The sequence below is a fragment of the Mus musculus genome, chromosome 8, assembly GCF_000001635.26.
Source record: "Mus musculus strain C57BL/6J chromosome 8, GRCm38.p6 C57BL/6J".
Taxonomy (NCBI): Eukaryota; Metazoa; Chordata; class Mammalia; order Rodentia; family Muridae; genus Mus; species Mus musculus.
In genome coordinates this window covers 119,427,996-119,446,494 of record NC_000074.6, presented here as the reverse complement: position 1 = coordinate 119,446,494, position 18,499 = coordinate 119,427,996, and the positions used below count along the sequence as shown (strand labels likewise).

The 18,499-nt window shown below is 54.3% G+C and overlaps 1 protein-coding gene and 1 long non-coding RNA gene across 6 annotated transcripts in view; one reads left to right on the top strand and one right to left on the bottom strand.

The window, feature by feature from the left end:
• Window positions 1-237: 237 nt before the first annotated feature.
• The window catches only part of Osgin1 (oxidative stress induced growth inhibitor 1), a 20,376-nt gene continuing 2,114 nt past the window's right edge, over window positions 238-18,499 (bottom strand). Inside the window, exons 2-10 of one of the 5 annotated variants that reach the window (XM_030243773.1) lie at window positions 12,255-12,360; window positions 11,989-12,110; window positions 9,776-9,944; window positions 9,202-9,302; window positions 4,993-5,100; window positions 3,926-4,062; window positions 3,388-3,579; window positions 3,212-3,303; window positions 238-1,538 (exon numbers count right to left, since the gene is read on the bottom strand). In XM_030243773.1, the coding sequence (XP_030099633.1) occupies window positions 590-1,538; window positions 3,212-3,303; window positions 3,388-3,579; window positions 3,926-4,062; window positions 4,993-5,059 (1,437 nt within the window). In that variant the 5' untranslated portion in view covers window positions 5,060-5,100; window positions 9,202-9,302; window positions 9,776-9,944; window positions 11,989-12,110; window positions 12,255-12,360 and the 3' untranslated portion in view covers window positions 238-589. Of the gene's footprint in view, window positions 1,539-3,211; window positions 3,304-3,387; window positions 3,580-3,925; window positions 4,063-4,992; window positions 5,128-9,201; window positions 9,412-9,775; window positions 9,945-11,988; window positions 12,111-12,254; window positions 12,361-18,499 lie in introns of those variants that run through there. The other 4 variants (XM_006531377.4, XM_006531381.4, NR_157155.1 and 1 more) reach the window with 4 other exon arrangements.
• Window positions 16,933-18,499, top strand: part of Gm32006 — a 14,459-nt gene continuing 12,892 nt past the window's right edge. Inside the window, exon 1 of the long non-coding RNA XR_001778664.2 lies at window positions 16,933-17,580. This is a non-coding gene — a long non-coding RNA (predicted gene, 32006). The remainder of the gene's footprint in view (window positions 17,581-18,499) is intronic.

Below are 18,499 nucleotides of genomic sequence, written 5' to 3'. Positions count from 1 at the left end.
CCTGAGGCGGGAGGTGAGACTCAAATGGGCAGACCAGGGGACAGAGTGGACAGGGCTGCATCAGGCTTCTGGAAGCCTCATTCCTGACCCAGACTCCATAGAGTCTAGCCCTGTGCCTATGGATGCTCCACTCTGGGGCCCTATCGCTTGTTCTCCTGGAGCTGCGGGCTTTACCCAGGGGCCCAGTGCGCGGTCTATTTGCCTAGCCACTTCCCAAGCACAGACTCCTCAGGCACAGTGGAGGCACAGCTGGTTTTATTACAGATCTGATGGTGAAAAGTTGGGCCTGGGGCCCTCCAAGTTGGACACTCAGCTGGCCCTGTGACTCCAGCACACACTGACAGTTTCAAGGGGGCCCCCTGGTCTATGGCTACTGCTCCCACCTGGGGCCTCATCTCGCCTGAGGGTAGGGCAGCCTGTGTTCCCCATGCCTCTGGGGCAGATAGTCCATCCACATGGCTCAAGTCTTCCCCTTCTGCTGGGGAGACTGGTTCCCAAATGGGAAATCTTTAGATGGGCTCACGTCCCGCTGGGCTGTGATAAGCCCTCTTCCTCTTCAGGGCCTGGGTGTCAGGGTGCCAGGCTAATGTTAAGGTGGCTTCCTGGTCTCCTTCTTCAGCAGGGAGCTGGCAGCAGCCAGGGCCCCGCCCTGGACAAATCTCACAAAGTTGTCCCCAGCCAACGGCCCCAGGGCATACAGGCCCTCCTGGTGAGTGCTCTCATGGGTGAAGGGGTCCACGTCAATGGGGTTCCTCTTGGGACTCAGTGGCTGATCTGGGTCTATGACCAAGTCAGCACCTGCCCTGGGGAGGTAGGAGAGGTCGGGGTGGGAGCCAATGAGGACCAGCACCATGGAGACCCCAAAGAGCTGCTGGCCCCCCTGTGGGTCCTGGAACACTGCTTGGTGGTCCTCTTTGAAGAGCAGTGGCTGGTGCTCAGGGAGGCTGCGGTAGCCCTCATAGGGGCTAGGAGACAAGATGGACTGATCGCGCATCATCTGCTGCACTTTGTGGTACTCAGGGTATAGCATCTTGGGCAGCTGGTTGAATACCAGGCCGGGGTCATGCACGGACCGGCGGAAAGCATGGATCACCTGGATGTTGTAGTGACGGGCAAAGAGGACAGCATCGGCTGCAGATAGCCCTGCTCCCACAATCAGCACCGGGTCTGAGGTTGGGTTCACAGTGCCTGCCCGAAGGGCTGCCTCCAGGGCTGACAGGTCGTGGTGGACAAAGGGCAGGGTCTCTCCTGGGATGCCTAGCATGGCTGGGCTGTCAAAGGTGCCTGTGGCCAGGACCACATTACGGGCCCGCAGTGAGAAGGGCTGGTGGCCGTGGTCCTTGGTAGTCAAGTAGCCATTCACTTGGAAGAGGGGACTGGATGCCTGGACCTCGGGACTGCCATGCTCGGACTTAGCCCACTCCACGGCAGTGACCACGGCACCAGACACAAAGTTGTGACTTAGGCCTTTCTTGATCACGTAGTCCCGGTAGTAGTGGGCGATGTCACCGGCTGTGGCTCTGCTGTTGCGGAGACCTCTAAAGAGGAAGCAGACGTGGAGGGGCTGGGTATCAGAGACAGGCATGGTAGTAGGCACTGGCCAGTGTGACGGCATGCCCTGCTGAGGGGAGGCTTGGGTGTCTCCCATGTAAAGCAGAACTAACAAGGGTACCATCCAAAGCCTGAAACCCCCTGTGCCTCAGTTTCCCTATGTGTGAGTGTATTGGCAACATCCCATGAGGGTCTTGGGAGATCGTACAGTGTTGGGTACAAGCCAAGCACCTAGACTGGAACTTGACCATGGGGTGACATGTCTGGGCTGGCCACATCATTACCCTCAATGGGCAATAACAGTCTGAAAGCTGGTGACTACCTGCACTCGGGAGACTGAGGCAGGAGGACCACCAGTTTAAGGCCAGCCTCGAATGCTAAGACCCTGCGTCAAAAACTAAAAACAAACAAAACAACAATAACAAAAAACTCAGCAGATCTAAGGAAATGTTGTAATAGCTCACATCTATGAAGCTGACAATGAGGTTGAGGGCTCTACAGCCAGAGCTAAGCGCAGGGCTGTCCTGGAGGAGAGGGAGGGAGGAACAGAGGGAGTGGGCGCTGGATAGCGGCCTCAGAACCTGCCCACAAGTGACCTGCAGGTACTCCTCAGAGGCACTCAGGGCTCCCCTACTCTTTCCTGTGTGGGTCACACCCTCACCCCGCCCCCACCCTTCCCTTCCCGCGTGGTGAGAACTGAACCCAGGGCCTTGCTCTTGCTTGGCAAGTGCTCCGCCACTGAGCTAAATCCCGAACCCTGTGAACCACGTTCTGATTGAAGTGTGGACTTAAAATTACCCCCTCCCCCAGGGTTGGAGAGAAGAGCACTGACTGCTCTTCCAGAGGTCCTGAGTTCAAATCCCAGCAACCACGTGGTGGCTCATAATCATCTGTGATGGGATTGGATGCCCTCTTCTGGTGTGTCTGAAGAGCGCAGCAGTATACTCACATACATAAAATAAATAAATCTTTAAAAAAAAAATACCCCTATTGAAGCCCTTAGCAGGTCCTGGACCACACAGGAAAGGCACACGGGAGCCTTGTGGGGCTTGCCGTTTTCACTGCCAGTTCTATTGTGTCTCCTCCCTCTCCAGGGACATGCAGGGCCCGTGACGCTGGTGGGGGAGCTGGCATCTCATAAGACTTCCTGTACCTTACTGTATGAGTTACTCTGTGCAGGCACACATGGCTAAGGGGCACTCAAAGGCCAGGATGCACGGAGGCCACCAGGAGCTATAGGCTTTGTTTCTGTCTGTCATTTCATGCTTTTTTTTTCTTTACCTTTTGTGCTAACTGTAACAGAGAGAGCTATCCTCATAGGCTACCTGCAGGGTTGTTTAATATAATGGCACACTGAGAGGGGCAAGTGGCTGGCAGAGGATCACTGGGGTGGGGTATTTGCTGAGCTAGAGGCATGGCTCCTTTAGGAATACTACACAGCCCTGTAAAGGGCTACCTACTATGGTTTCATTGTAAGATACTTCTTATAGGTATTATGCAAAAAGGGCAAGTGATGCGCACGTTCCTGTCACTACACAATCCTGACTCCCCCTCCTCATCTGCAGGGACAGAGTCAGAACCTAGAGAGGCCAGTTTTATCTGTTAATAGGGGAGTATAAACTCCTCTGCCTGCCTGCCCAGCCTCCCAGGGCCCCCTTACCTGCATTTCTTCCGCATCCAGTCTTTGACCTGCAGGTCTGGGAGACTCATCCACTGGCCTTGGCTCAAGGTCACCATGGAGCCTTCAATGGACTGCAGAGAAAGGGGTTGTCAGGCCCTGCCAGGACAGCAGCACCCTGCTCCTCTCCCCAGGGTGTGCTCTAAGATGACACTCACATGCCAGGCGCCCCCGGGGAGGTTCCGTCCCAGGACAAGGTGGGGAACAGCGCGGTCCTTCTGCCGCTTCCAGGAGAGCACAGAGTCTATGCTGCCTCCAAAGTCTGTGTCAGGACGCAGGAGGGCATCAAAGAGCAGGGCCACAGGACTCTGGCTTCGGCCTTCGAGGCCTTCGGAAAGGTACTCTAGGTCCTGAAGACGGGGCACAGGTCAGTGGGATCCCCAGGGAATAGCAGAGTCCCACCTTGAGTCTGAGGGAAACTGGTCACACAGAGATCTCTATGCTGAGTATTTTTGGGGACTGTCACTGTGGTCCCTCTGGGAGCCTGAGGGCCCCATGAATGTTCTTGGTGGGAGTTGGTCACTGAGAAGCACGGGTCTAATGTGAGGTCAGACAGCTGACATGGCATCAGTGGGTCTGGGTAGATGGTCCCGGATGCTCTTTTCCTATTCTGTGGTTGGTTTTGTGGACTCCTCTGCTCTGAGCTTGGCCATCCGCTAGGAGAATGCCCCTCCCAGGCTCAAGTGTCAGACCCACCTGGTCCAGGATGGAGACCCCTGGAGCCTCGGCCAGCTTTCTCTGCAGCAGGGGGTGTGGGTGGACGGCTCCTGGTTTCACGTAGGGGATGTGTCCAGAGAGCAGGTAGGACAGGCAGATACCGGAGGGGCCATTGCCTGCAGAGACAGGGAGGTCAGGGCCACTCAGCCTGGCTGGCTACCCCTTCATTCCATGAATCGTTCACTAAGCCCTTACTCTGCGACAGATGCCATGTGTAGTAATGACCAAGAAGCAGACAAATGAACAGTGGCCAAAGGGCTTCCTGTGTGATGTCAGTCAAGAAACGGGTATGAGTGTTTTCTCTTTGTGCTTGGGGAAATGGGCACAGAGAAGTTAAGCAAGCACTTCCCATCCACGCAGCTGGCAAAAGGCTAAGCAGGGAGTCACACCCAGGGAGGCAGAGTCTATAGCCATGCAAGCCTGACACTCGTGTGTGTGTGTGTGTGTGTGTGTGTGTGTGTGGTAATGAACCAGGAGGATCTCAAGTTCAAGGCCTGTCTGTGCAACACAGTGAGCCCCAAAGGAAAAGCAAAAGGTAGGTGGGAGTGTAGCTCAGAGGCAGAGTGCTTGCCTAAGCCAGGAGGGCTGTGACAAAGTCTTGGAGGTGGTGGTCCATCATCAGGACGGGCTGCTTCAAGCCCCGAGGTGTCTAAGTGGACCAAAGCTCCCCCTAGCTGGGACCAGAGCATCCTCCGCCTGACCTTCCCGGCTTATCGCTGTCCGGCTGCTTTTCACTTTAAAAATGTTCGCTTGTGTGGGTCGATCTGATGCTTGCGCCCCCTTTCTCGATTTTGCAGAGCTGAGGACAGGAACCACGGCCCTATCTTTGTGTCCCCCATGTGGGCGTCTGGCACAGTTGTGGACACCGGGTGATGGTGCAGGTGCTCTTATGCATAGAGCCGGCTCCACAGTAAGCAAACGAGCTTCATTCAATTCATTTAAAGGCAACCGTCTAGGGGCCAGCCTTGGCTTTGCTAGCCTCAGACCCAGGGGTCTGCAGAGCATTCGTGTATCCCCCGCCCTTGCTGGGGTGGGGTGACACTTACCGATGATGACTACTGGGAGGGGCTCTGAGCTGCTGGCCCCAAGGGAGTCGTGCCTCCAGGAGGTCATAGCTCGGTGGGTGGGTGTTCAGCCTGGGGCTGGCAGCTGACCTGGAGAGCAGAACAAAGAGAATGCCCCTGTAGTCAGGTTGGAGGATGTCAGTCACACCTTCTCATCTCAGCTACGTGGTGGAGTCAGGGCAGCCACAAGGAGCCTCCTATCTCCCTCCTATCTACCCACACTCTCTGCATCCAGCACACCTGTCCTTATCACATGGGGCACCTGAGAGCCAGGAGCCACCAACAGGAGCCTAATGCCATCCATCTCCCCCCCCCATACACACACTTCACCTTAAGGAGAGGACCCCTGCCTAGTACCAGAGGTAGGGGCAAAACAAGACTTCTTTGGTGGCTGCAGGGCCACCACCCACTTCCTTGCTGGTGACGTGGGGCTGGTTCCCAGACCTGAGCCTCAGTAAGCTGTGCAAGTAGGAGAATGTTCTGGAATATCTGCTGGGGTGAATTTACTGTCAGGAAGGCCCTGCCTGACCTCCTGCTCAGGGCGGGGTTGGACCTTGGACTTGGGGAGACTCTTGACAGCTGGATTTGGGAAAAATGCCAGCAAACCTGGGTTTTAGAGTTCATGTGCCCCCTGGTGGATACAATGCCTAATTGCTCAAAGCGCTGGCGCTGCATTCCCAGGCCAGCAGTAGGGCAGACCAGGGCAGCCTCCCGCCAGGGAACACAAGCAACTCTGGACTGTGACTGAGGAACGAGGGCTGGTGTCAGACTCCTTCTCGGGTGGTGGTGGTAGGGACAAAAAAAAAAAATGTTGGCCCTCGGAAGAACAAGGACAACGAGCTCCTCCATCCAGCATGTTCCTCCCACTCTGACCCTCGGAGGAAGCTGCTGGCAGGACTTTAACCCAAGGCTAACTGGTGACTAAGACTCTGGGCTATTGTGCGAGTTCCCTGATAGCCTCAGGCCACCTAGTGGCAGCACACTGCTCTGAGAGGTCACACACATCTCCTCTTACAGAGGAGGCGGAATTCTGGGGGGTTGTATGTGAACTCTCTAATTTGGAAAAGTGGGCAGCCAGTGACGCACCTTTACATAAATGCTTCATGGGCCAACAAAACACAGCTGGGGCCTCGTGTGACTTGCGTGCAGGAACACAAAATCCGGCATCTCCCACCAGGCAAGTCCAACCAGTCAGACCGGACAACTGACCTAGCACCTGGTGCTGGTATTCAGTGCTCCTCTGTGAGGGGCGAGCCTTACAAGGGGAGGAACAGTCTGCCAGTAGGATATGCCCCTGCACGTCATTGTGGGCTCACAGCTGGGCTGGCCAAGAACCATCTGCTAGCCTCAGCCTCAGCTGTGCTCAGCCATTAGGACAGCTTTGCAGACTTGTCAAGATGGCTCCCATGTCCCTAGCACCCGCTGGGTCCTCCTCCTCCTTCCTGGGACAGTGCAGGTGGCTCCTTGCTGTTATTGGAGATCATGTGGTCTCCCTTACAAGGCCTAAGAGGACCCTAGGGTAACACATCTATGGCAGTAATTATAGAGCCGGCGCCAGGCTTTTCCAGGCATCTGTCGAGCTGGCGTCCTGTAAGTTCCAACATCCCCCCTCCCCCAGAGGTTTATGCTTACAATTTTTAATCTGGGTGGTTGAAAGTACTCTTTTGATCACTTCTGTGTTACAGATAGAGAAACAGAGGCTGGAGAGCTTTGCACAGACTTTTACAGTTTGCCAAGAAACCTGTTCCACCTCCAGTCAGCTGGATTGGACTTGAACTAGGTCACCCTGCCCCAGGGGCTTCTCTGAGCCTCTGCAGGTGTAGAGGGTGGGAAGCCTCTACTGTCCCTTTCTGTCCTGCAGCAGATTCTGGCTCCAGTGTCCTGGAAGAGGGTCAGTTGCTCACTAACTAGAGGGTGTAGCTGTGCTCAGAGCCTTGGAAATTCAGCTACAGTTCCTGGAGGGTGGTGTCCCCTCACTGGTGTGCGCAGGGCACAGCAAAGGCCTGGCGTCTCTCCCCACTCCCACCATATTCATTACCCAGCAACAGTAACAACACAGGTGAGGGTAGCATCCTAACAGGGTGCTTTCCTGTGCCTTCTCTCTCTTAATTCTCACGACAATCCATGTCTCAGATGAAGAGACTGAGGCGGGGGTGGAGGGAGGGCGGATAAAGTCATGCTTGCTAAGTTTCAGAGTGGGCCCATAACAGAACAGAAATTTGATCCCTGCAGGTATAACCCTACTAGATATTCCAGCACCCCTGAAAACAGCATGCCGGCCATTCCCAGAGACCTGGGCACCCCAGCATACAGCTCCTCACTGGTGGCAGCAGGAGGCCCTGTCCACGAAGGCCAGGCCCAAGGGGACACCCATATTGCTTCCCAGGAAGTGGGATGGGCTAACACACTGGGAGGACTTTGCACTCTAAGTCCAGGTCCCTCTCGCAGCTGGCACAAGTGTCACCTAGAGCTGCTTGCTGGGTACCATACACATGAGGTCACCGCCAAGCCTGACCACCCCCCAGAAGTCACACGCCCCCAAGCTGTTCACCCTCACAACCACCCACAAGTACCTGCTACTAGTTTATAAGGCAAAACGGCTTCTTCCAACCTGCAGTTCCACCCAGGGGCCTCAGTTTGTAGAATTGGGGTAAGCTGCTCATTTTGTTTAAGACAGGGTCTCATGTAGTCCAGGCTGGCTTGAAACTAGAATAAGCCTTGGCAGGCCTTGAACTGCTGACCCTCCTGCCTGCACCTCCCAACCACTCATATTACAAGAGAAAGCTGCCACCACCTCCAGGCTAGAATAACCAGTTTTTAAAAGTACTGGCATATTTCGGAGTCTCTCTGGTTGGGCAATGCTGATAGAAAAAAAAAATAACGTTCTCAAGTTGTTGATTTAAGGGGCCAGGGAGATGGCTCCGTGGGTAAAGTGCTTGCCTAACCGTGAGGAACTGAGTTCAGATTCTCCACACTCCTGTCAAAAGCAGATGTCTGTAATCCTAGGTCTGGAGAGACAAACACAGGAGGGCCCCTGGAGATCACCCGCCAGAGAGCTGAATGACAGGCTCCAGGTTCAGTCCAGGAGAGGGAAGCCTGGAGGGAAGTGGCCCTGCAGGTAACTTGTTGTACAAGGGCAGTGACTTATGGGCAGGCAGCACTCACATAAAGATGGAAGGAGAAAGCTGACCCCTGACCCCTGACTCCTGGCGGGGGGGGGGGGGAGGGGTGGCTGTCTGATTTCTACACGTGTTCTTGTGCTCTCTCTAGCAATAATAATAATAATGATAGTGATAATAGAATGAAAAAGAAGGTGTGGACAGTGACTGAGGAAGACGCTAGCCATCGACCTCTGACCCCACAGGTATGAGCACATAAAAAATGAGTTTCTCAGAAGTGGCGATAGTTGCCCTGGTGTAACACTGCAGACATTTCTAAGGTTATGAAATCGTCATGCCAGGGAGGGCTGGGAACCATATACCATTTGTCTCTAAAAATGCCACCACCACCCCCAAGAGCTGGGGGTTTCTTATCCCCACTTCATGAATGAAACTGAGGTTGGGGAAAATGGAAGGGGAGGGGACATCTCGTCTAGGTCCTAGACAGCCTCGTTTGGGATCCTTTCCCCTCCATTCCCAAATAAAGCAACAGGTAGCAGTGACAGCTGCTAGTGACACAAAGCCCTGGGGCAGGAGGAAGTGTGCAGTCAGCCAAGTGTTACCTGGCCTTAGTCACAGTGAACCCTCGTTCCAAGTGCCTGCTCCACCTGGGCCCAAGGGTGCCTGATGGCCCAACCTCCACGGTCCACCACTTTCTCCACCGCACCTTCCGTAAACCGAGTACCCAGGAACCCTCGGCTGTGCTTGTCTGAGCCTGGTACCTAGGACCCACTGGAGCACCTCGCCAGGCTGGAGACACAGTGGCCATTGGTGCCTCGAAGGAGCAAGGCTACCCATGCTCCTTCCTGCCGGAACAGCTATTTCACGAGTTAGGATTAGGCTGCTAAGCCAGGGGCCGCTGGGGGAGAGTGTCCCAGACACTTAACCATGGCCATCGCTGGAGGTGCAGGGAGGACTCCCAGAGTCCTCCTCAGGACCAGTCAGTGTACACCCCGGCTTTCCTGACCCCCGTCTGCCCACCCTTGCCCCATAGCTATTGTTTCCCACCCACAGCCTTGCCCGGACCACTCACCTGATGGATGGTAGATAGCTGGAGGGAGCTGGTGAGCCTGGGTTGTCTGGACACTCAGAGGAACTTGGTCACACGGTGAGAGACTTTGTCACGGTGCCCTGCTGCAAGAACAGGATGCCCATTAGCCCTGGGGATCCCAGAGGCTGTGCGAGGCCCAAGGCTAGCAGGGGTATTTCACAGCGGGGCAGGGAGGAGGCGGAGGCAGGGGCGGGACCAGGAAAATCACTTTCATAAGCGTGAGTCAGCAGGGGCCCCTGGGTGAATGAACTTGGCCCTGGCCAGTCTTAAAGGGCCCCTGCTGGCCAGTTCCTCCCTTCCCGGGTTCAGTTTGAAGGAGGAACTAGGGAATCTTGAAAGAGACCACTAGGTCTCTTCCTTACCAGTGAGTGGTAGGCTTCTGAGAAATAGCTGGCCAGCTGGCTTCTGAACTCCAGAAAGCTCTGATCTTCCACTCACTTCCCACCCCAGCGTGTGGGGAGAGGGGACACGGGTGTGTGCAGAAAAAACCCTCAGTCACTGGTCAACCCCGACAACTCCCACTCAGCGACTTCCTGGTTGGAGACTCTGAACAAACCTCAGTTTCCCCATCTGAAAAGTGGGGTTGAGTTGGACTCCCTCATGTGTGCGTGCATGCGCATGTGAGTGTGTGTCCGTCCTCCCTGGTCCTTATAGACTTCTCTTCCTGTAGGGGGTCACGCCAGTCTGCTGGCCGGTTCTTGTGGTCCGTGAACGGAAGCTGGGTCCTAGGGAGACATCCCTTACTGCACACTGGGTCTGGAATAGCGCTTTTCCATATGGAGCCTTGGCTCAAGAGAAGGAAGTTGGGCAGTGGTTTAGGTCGGTGCACTCACCTTGGTGGCCATTGTTCCTGTCCTGATCAGCTGTCACTCTACCACCAGGACCAGAACTGGGGAGGGGCGGTGGGGGGGGAGTGTCAGGCTCTCACTCTAAGTACCCAAGAGACTACTCAGCGATTAAGAGCACTGGCTGCTCTTCCAGAGATTCTGAGTTCAATTCTCAGCAACCACATGGTGGCTCACAACCATCTGTAATGGGATTTGATGCCCTCTTCTGGTATGTCTGAAGACAGAACACTCATATATATTACATAAACAATTCTTTAAAAAAAAAAAAGGAACTCATTAAACAAAGTGACACTTTGGTACAATTTTCTAAAGAAAAAAAATTAAGTAAAGAATACAAATTCCAGAAAAAGAAAACTTCAGAGTTGTAAAGAAAGACGGGGTCCTTGGGCCCACCTCGTGGAACATCCTTCGGCTGCAAGAGTCTTGGCTGCTAGCACAGCATTTTGATTTAAAAAATGATATTTTGTTTTTCTTGGATTAAAAGAATGATTATTCAAAATACCGCATATAGGTTTTGGGGAATAGATCAGTAGAACCTGTGCCTAGCATTGCATGAGACCCTAGGTTGAAGGCCAAGTACCATTGTGCACTGATATGTTCAAACCCTGGGCTCGGGGCTGGGAGATGGCTCAGTGGAGAACACTTGCCCAACATGCTCAAAGCCCTGGCTTCAGTCCCCAGGACTGCTAAACACACGGAACCCCTGAGCCCTAGTCTGTGCCAGCAGTCTCAATGGGAGAGTCTGTTCCCCGGGGAGTACCTAGTGCACCATAAACTGGCGGAGGGGCACATCCTGCAGGGGTGGGTGAAGAGGGACGCCATCCTGGGGTGAGTAGTTAGGAGGCAGAGTGGGCAAGGCTGGCTGCTGACCTGGGTTTAAGGGAAAGGTCAGGCACGGCTCAAGGATCTGGTCCTAGAAGCTACTGCTCCCCTGGGGGATCCTGGGCTGCAATTTTTGCTTAGGGCTTTGTGGTCAGAATCTTGGTTTAATGCTCTGGTGTCTCCTTAACATTCTTGGTCATTTCTTTTAAAACAAGGACCATGCATTCTGCATGTCCCTTTTCCACTAGGCTGGGCAGCTTTCCCTAGCCTGAATGGGAGCTGCCTTGGGTTTAGCTCTTCTGCTGAGACACTCCCTTTAGTGCTGAGGTACCCTTAGAGGCTTCGTTTAAGCCCGGGCTCGGTAACAGAAACTTCAGAGATCCCTGCTACAGGCTGCTGCTCTCTGCGGGTGTGTTTTTGAGACCTGGGGTGAGACCCTCTGTGGACATCTATGGTCTTAAAGTGTCCTTCCCACACATCAGGCCTGGAGTGGGGCTCTGAACTCAGGAGGGGAGATCCTGAGCGCTGGAGCGTGGTTGCAGGGCATAGGCGGGTCTGGCTGCACCCTGTCCCCATTGTCACCCATGTATGCTTTCACATCCCACAGTGCTTGGTGGCAACCTACCCATGCTTTTGGATATGTAAACTGAGCCAGAGAGAGCATGAACCCAGGGCCAGCGACTTCTGCTTTGGAGGCTCAGCTGTTCAGGGGGAAACTGGAGGAGGCCAGGGACCAGGCCTGGAAAGCCAGGAAGGAGGGACTGGCCTTTCTCCCGGCTGGTCCCGGCCATGGCCCTGTAGGTGAAGCTGGCTGGCAGGCATTGGTGGACTTTCTCCTCCTTCCGTGTTTACCTGTCCAGCGTTATCAACAGCAGAACCATCAAGATGAAGATAGATAGAGATGCCACAGGAAGCAGGACAAAGGGCACTGTCAGGGATGCAGAGGGGACCCACCTTGCCAGTCCCTGCAGGCTGACAGGGGCTCCTGAGGGGTGGGGTATCTGGATCCCTAACGGTCCTTCCTACTCTAGGAGGCAAGCCAGCTTGGCTTGCCAGCAAATACGCATGGGCTCCTGGGAAACACAAACCACATACTCACCAGAGAGGAGTCTTTAGGATGGGTGCATCTGGGAGGCCCGCTCACACTGAAAGCTTATGGGGAAGGAGGCTCAGATTCAGCTCGCTCAGAGCACTTACTTGTCTTCAGTTCTGTAACTCTGGCTATAAAATGTGCATGAGACCATCCTCAGACCAAAGAGGGACACTGGGTGGCAAAGGCTGGGGAAGATGGCTCACTGGGCACGTGTGTGAACCCAAGTTCAATTCCACGGCATCCACATAAAAACCCTACTGGGTGACACACACCTGAAATCCCAGCACTGTGGTGGCAGAGACAGGCAGATCCTAGGGGGAACTTGTTGGTCAGCCAGGTTTGGTGAAAAAACGTGCACTCCAGGCTCAGTGCAAGATCCTGTCTCAAACAAACAAACAAACAAACAAACATACATGTCAAGGCGGAGAGTGACGGAGAAAGACATTTGATGTTGACTTCTGGACCTGTCGCTCGTGTGTGTGTGTGTGTGTGTGTGTGTGTGTGTGTTTGTGTGCGCTCGCGCATGTGCACATGCACATCTCACCCCATAGGACAGAATGTCTTGTTAGTAAATTGTATATAGATTTCACGGGGTTTTTTCCTTCAAGGCTGTGGTTCAAATCCATGGCTCTGTAGATGCTGGACACACACCTACCACTGAGTACATCTCAGCCTTGTGGATCACACGTCAGTGGAAACCGGGAATGTTGGGGCTGCGAGTAGTTCGGTGCTATGGCCTTTGCCCAGCATGCTGGAGGCCTGGCTTCTGCCCCCAGAGCCATAGGAAAAACTCTTACATAAAATAAGGAAAACTTTGGCCCAGAGGTGAAGTGCTTAAGGAAAATAGGCTCCACCCTCTCCTTTCCCTCAGAGTGTCTCTCTCTTCCCCTCTCCCTCTGCCCCCAAGATCTTGCTGCATGCATCCCACACATCCAGGCCTCAGATGTCAAACCTGGGCTGGTGGGAGTCTGACACCTTGTCCGTTCCAGGATCCATTATCCAGGAGTGTGAGCCACCTGGACCATGACAAAGGGCTGGGCAGGGTGACCTCTGAGACTCAGTTTCCTTACTTGAGCACTATTGTAGCCAGCAGGGAGCTTCCCAGGTCCCAAAGGGCGATGGATGTGGCCTGCTCTCATGGCTCCTGTGAAATACTACCATGTCCCTCTCTCCTGGGCCAATCCCAGAACCACCCAACTGACCCTCTCTCCACACAGCTTCTTCTCTTCTTGTTCCCAGGCACTGTGAATAGACAGTTCTTATACAGGGCTGCTACTCAGAGAAGTTCATCTCAAGCCCAAGGTTACAGCATGAATGGTGGTAGGGACAGAGCCGGGGGCATCTCCCAGGACAGGCCGGCAGTGACTAAAGCAGTGTTTCTCAACCTGTGAGTTGCCCCCTCCCCCCAGGTCTCATTTTAGATGTTTACATCGAGAGTCACAGCAGCAGCAAGGTTGCAGTTACAGTTGTATATATAATTGTGTGGTTTGGGGCCACCATAACACGGGGAACTGGATTAAAGGATTGCAGCATTAGGAAGGCCGAGCATCGCTGGGATAAAGGAAGAGAATAAGAGGTTCAGGTAGGCAGGCACAGATGGTCTGATATACCCAGTCCCTCAGTGGGTGAGCAGGGCTGTGCTCACCCCCATTCCAGGCGGGTTCAGGGTGGTTCTGTCTGCCCAGCAGCCCAGCAGTGGGAGTGGGGGCATTGTTCTTAATCCCCAGGGAAGAGCCCAAGCCCCTGAGCAATGGAATGCTCGGTTGGGACAGAGCTGGGTCTGTGACCCCACCTAGACTGGGGCTCTGGCACACAGAGCTCAGGTCCTTCTGGCACATGACACGCAGTCAATATTTGTTCAGGCCCACGGGGTCAGTGGCCTTGACCCTCAAATTCTTCAGTCTCTTCATTGGCCAAGAGGTGGCCAGATATTTTATCAATGACTAGTTTACAGATAAAGACAGGGCTTCAGGGAATGAGTAACTACAGTTTAGCAGTCCACCTCCTGCCAACCACATACACTGATTACAGGAAGTCATGGGGTCCAAAAGAAAAGCCCATTCTGTGTGCTAGGCTAGCTGGGCAGCAGGGCCAGAGGTCACTCAAGGACCTCAGGGGAAGTCCAAGAACTGCTTGGTTCTCCTGACAGTGAATTGGGAACTCAGCGGAGAGCTTATTTTCACGCTGGTATCTATTTCACCATTCCCGGCAGCCCTAATCTGAAAGGGCTGACAGATGTTCACACCAAGATCACACTGTCAGCCACTTCCCAGGTACCTACTGGGAACAGGCCAGTCACCACTGGCTCTGTTCGGATGCGGGTACCTTGCAGCTATTAAAAATGCAAGCACAGAGGCAGAGGCGGCAGGACGGTGTCCCGTCACGGGGACGAGAGGAGCAAAGCATGAAACTGCACTACTACCAGCTCTCGTGGGTCAGGCACGGAGGCAAGCCGCCGCTGGCTGAATCGCGGTGCCAAGCACTTCTGTACAGATCAATTTGGCTTATGTTGTTTTCGCCATGAGGGTGGAAGCCAGGGTCCCACCACGCTGAATGGGGCTCTATCACTGAGCCACACCTAAATTGTCCAGGCTAGCCTTGAGCTCAGAATCCTCCTGCCTCAGCCTCTCTAGTGGCTGAGATCACAGACCCGTGCCACCAGGACCAAATAGATTTTTAAAACAAAAGGCAACAGCGATTTGGCTGGACACACATTTTCTGTCCTTCAATTAGATTCATTCACGCAGTGTGTCGTACCTGCCCAGTCCAGGGCCTGAAACACAGTGATGCCTCATCAAATATTCAATCAAATGTTCAATGAATAAATGGGCCTGGCCCCTCTGGACCTCGCTCCTTTCTTATCAGTTTCATGTAACCCCAGACTGGTACTGATTTTTGGGGGAGCCAAGGAGAACCTTGATCCTCCTGTCTCCACCTCCTGAGTATTGGGATCACAGGCGTGTAGCACCATGCCCATTTATGCAATGCTGGGGAGGGAACCCCGGGGCCCAGGCATGCTAGACAAGCATGCTGCCAACTGAGCCACATCCCTATAAGTCTTGTGGCTTTGGGCTTTCCTGTTGACTGCTACAACATTCCTGAATATGGACGACCCTGTTGCTGTCATATCACATTCACCTGATGGATATGTCTCCCACGATTAAATCTTTGACAACAATTTTGAGTTGGCCAAAGGTGAAGACAGCCCTGCGGCAGGCATATCATAAGACCCTTCTTATAGGAGGAGACAGATGTTCAAGCCACAGGAGAATGGAAATGGCTGTCTGCGAGGTCAGAGCCTCTGGGCTACATCTTGGCTCTGGTCTTGTTAGCTGCGCGCGCTTGGGCAGCCTACTCTCTGAGCCTTCATGTCCTCCCCGCTGCCCACTGTGGTGATTCTGGGGCTGGCACACTTGCAGGCCCTTAGCAGAGGACTCTACTCAGCCTCCTCTGACTCACTGAGCAGCCTGCCATTCCCAACACCTAGCCTAGGCCCTGGCAGCCCCCAGCTCCCCAGGCCCGGCTTCTCCCATCAGGCCTAGGGAAGCTTGGCCACTCACAGTATCTCAAACAGTTCCGATTCGCCATGGCACTTCAGAGGCACAGCTACACGGGGATGGGCTGTCTACACCGAAGGCCTTAGTCTGTGACAGAATGCAAAACTGTGACAGCTGACTGACTGAGTCACTCTGAAGACATCGGCTAAGTCCTGGGATGATGACTCCTGGTCCGGGCCATGGGAAGGAATTCTGCCTCCAGGCCTGGAGTTTTTACAGGTCTCTGACCTCACTAGCCCCTGTCCTTGAAGGTCTTGCTGTGTGTGTCTCATCAGTGGGGACAGTGGCTGTGGGGACGGGTGGGGGGGGGAACGAGGACCGAGGTACCCTGTATACTGGTGGCTGCTTTGCAAGTGAGGGGTCTGCAGACCTTAGGCTGCTAGCTGGCCAGAATCTCACTCCTACTTCCATTCCAACGGCTAACAAGCTGTGACCTGTTAAGAGTTCATTGCCCGGAGAGTTCCAGGAAGCTGGGCCATCGAGCTGTTTGCTCTCTGGCCCACACAGCTGCTGCTCATTGGTCCACCTTTTGTTTTGGTCTTATGTGTGGCGGCTACATACAGTCTGTTGTTTGTTGCCTCGATCAGCCTCTGTAAACTTGACAGACCTTCCTTCTAGGGCAGGTAAGGCCAGTGACCTGCCGGAGGTCACAGAGGATTAGAACTAGCTCCAGGGCCTTTCCTATCTCTCTGCAGAATGGCTTCAGGCGCCAGTGGAAGGATGTGGGAAGCCGGAGAGGCCTATCCCAACCAGGTGGTGATGGCACACACCTTTAGTCTCGGCACTCGGAAGGCAAAGACAGGTGGGGGGATCTCTGAGTTCGAAGTTAGCCCCGTCTACAGAGTGAGTTCCAGGACAACTAGGGCTACACAGAGAGACCCTGTCTCAAAACAAAACAAGCAAACATATAAGAACCAACCTTCCCCACTCAACCCTGAGGACTCCCAGCATCCTCCAGTTCAGCGGTGCCTAATGGCCACAGGATGGGACCTAGAGGCCCAGCCCCACTGAAGGCTCTCACACTTTGGATTCTTCTGCCCTCTGGGGTACTGCCTCACACACACTCCTTGGGCACACTTCTCCAGACCCATCTCTGATTTTCTTGTTAGGATGAGCAGGGTCGGCTCCAGGTGTGGCGTTTTCTAGCTGCCCGTGCCTTGGGCTCATGCCAAGTCATCTACCAGCACATTCCACATTGACCCAGCAGGCTCCCATTTGTCAAAGGCAACCATGCAAGCCAACAAGTGTGTCTTGCATAAGTTTTTGTGTGCCAGGCTAATAAAAAACAGAAGGGAGCTTTGGAAAGAGATAAGGGGTAGTGTGGGGGTTAGTGGGAATCTCTGGGGAAGTTTCTGCAGCAGGGAGCAGGTGGGGTGTAGAACTGAGCAGGGTGTGGGAGCAGGGGGAAGGGTAGGTTCTCTGTGACAAGCCCCAGGTGGGGCTAGGCAAATCACTGGAGGAAGCCTGAGGCTGCCAGGATTCCCAGGTTGGAAGACAACCTGGAAATATCTGGGCTGCCTGAGTGTGGGGGCTAGACTGACTTGGGAGGTAGGGACGGCACCACATGGTAGGAGTAGATTCCAGTTGGGTAGTGAGAATGTGATAGGGCTTGCACACAGTAGGAGTGTATTTCGGCTAGCCAGTGAGAAGATGTTAGGGCTTGCACTGGTGGACTTGGGGATGGACTACAAGGTCAAGTCTGAGGAGCAGTGGTCCTGCAACACCAGTATCACCAAAGAAAAGCACAGATGAGTGGCCACCATGGACTCCTGTGGTGTAGGCTCTGCTAGCTGTGACTGACCCATCAGCTGTGGCTGACCTCAAGCTGTGGAGGAGTAGAGAGATCTGTGAGGCAGGAATGAGTTCCGTGGAATGCTGTGGGCAGGAGAGAGGGGAAGCTGAGCCAGGGTGGGCAGGACAGGAGAGGAAGAGAGGCTGAGAGCGAGCTGAAGTTGGATCATGTCCATGGGGACTTTGACATCTGTCCATCTGTTTAACTGTCCAGGAGTCTTGGGCATGGGGAGCACTGGGCTTGTCTCTGGTGAGTGCTGGTGTCTCTGGCAAAGAGATGGGGCACAGAGTGAAGGGGGCTGGGTGGAACTGAGAGACAAGATGGCTTATTTCTGCCACCCTGGGGGAAAGTCTCTTGCTGGCTGGGACCTCGGTGCGCTTTCAGGGCTTAGGACTTCCTCTGGCTGTGATCCTGGCCTTGTCCCGTCCTCATAACCACAGTGGTGAGATCTCTCTCTCTCTCTCTTTTTTTTTTTTTTGTTTGTTTTTTTGAGACAGGATTTCTCTGTATAGCCCTGGCTGTCCTGGAACTCACTTTGTAGAAGTGGCGAGAGCTCTTAAGTGGCCTAGAAGTATCCGGCTGGCTCAGATCAGGGTGACTCATGGCCATGGTTCAGGAAGCATGGGGATGATGCAGGTTAAACTGGACGGGATTACAGGATCACCACCAAGGCTGTGGCTGCCAAATGGGATGAAACTAGAGATGGGTGGATTTGGCCGGTGGGGGACTGGCTGCCCGTCCCTCCACCCCAGCTCCTCAGCTCACACACTCAGAGCAGAGGCTCGCTGAGGGTGTTTTTGGTCTGGGAGGAAATGAGACCCACCGTGTGTCTCCTTTCACATCATCCTGAGCAGAAGCCACCTGGCCACAGAGCTTTCTAAGTAGCTGTCACCTTCGGCATCACTGCCCCCTCCCCCCATTTCCGCCGAGGCCATCATCCTTGTTCATGGTTGAGGTCACTGTCAATGCACAGCGGGGACTCTGGAGACCGGTCTGAGCTGTATTTGCCAGGTTCCCTTGGGGATCCAGGGCACACCCAGCTTTAGGCAGGGACAGTGTGGTAAGCGTGAGGTAGAGAACTGTAAGAGGCATTTGGATGAGTAGTGCAACCCCCTGCCCTACTGACATGGCCCCACTGGGCAGGATCAGGCAGGCCTGGATTCTTGAC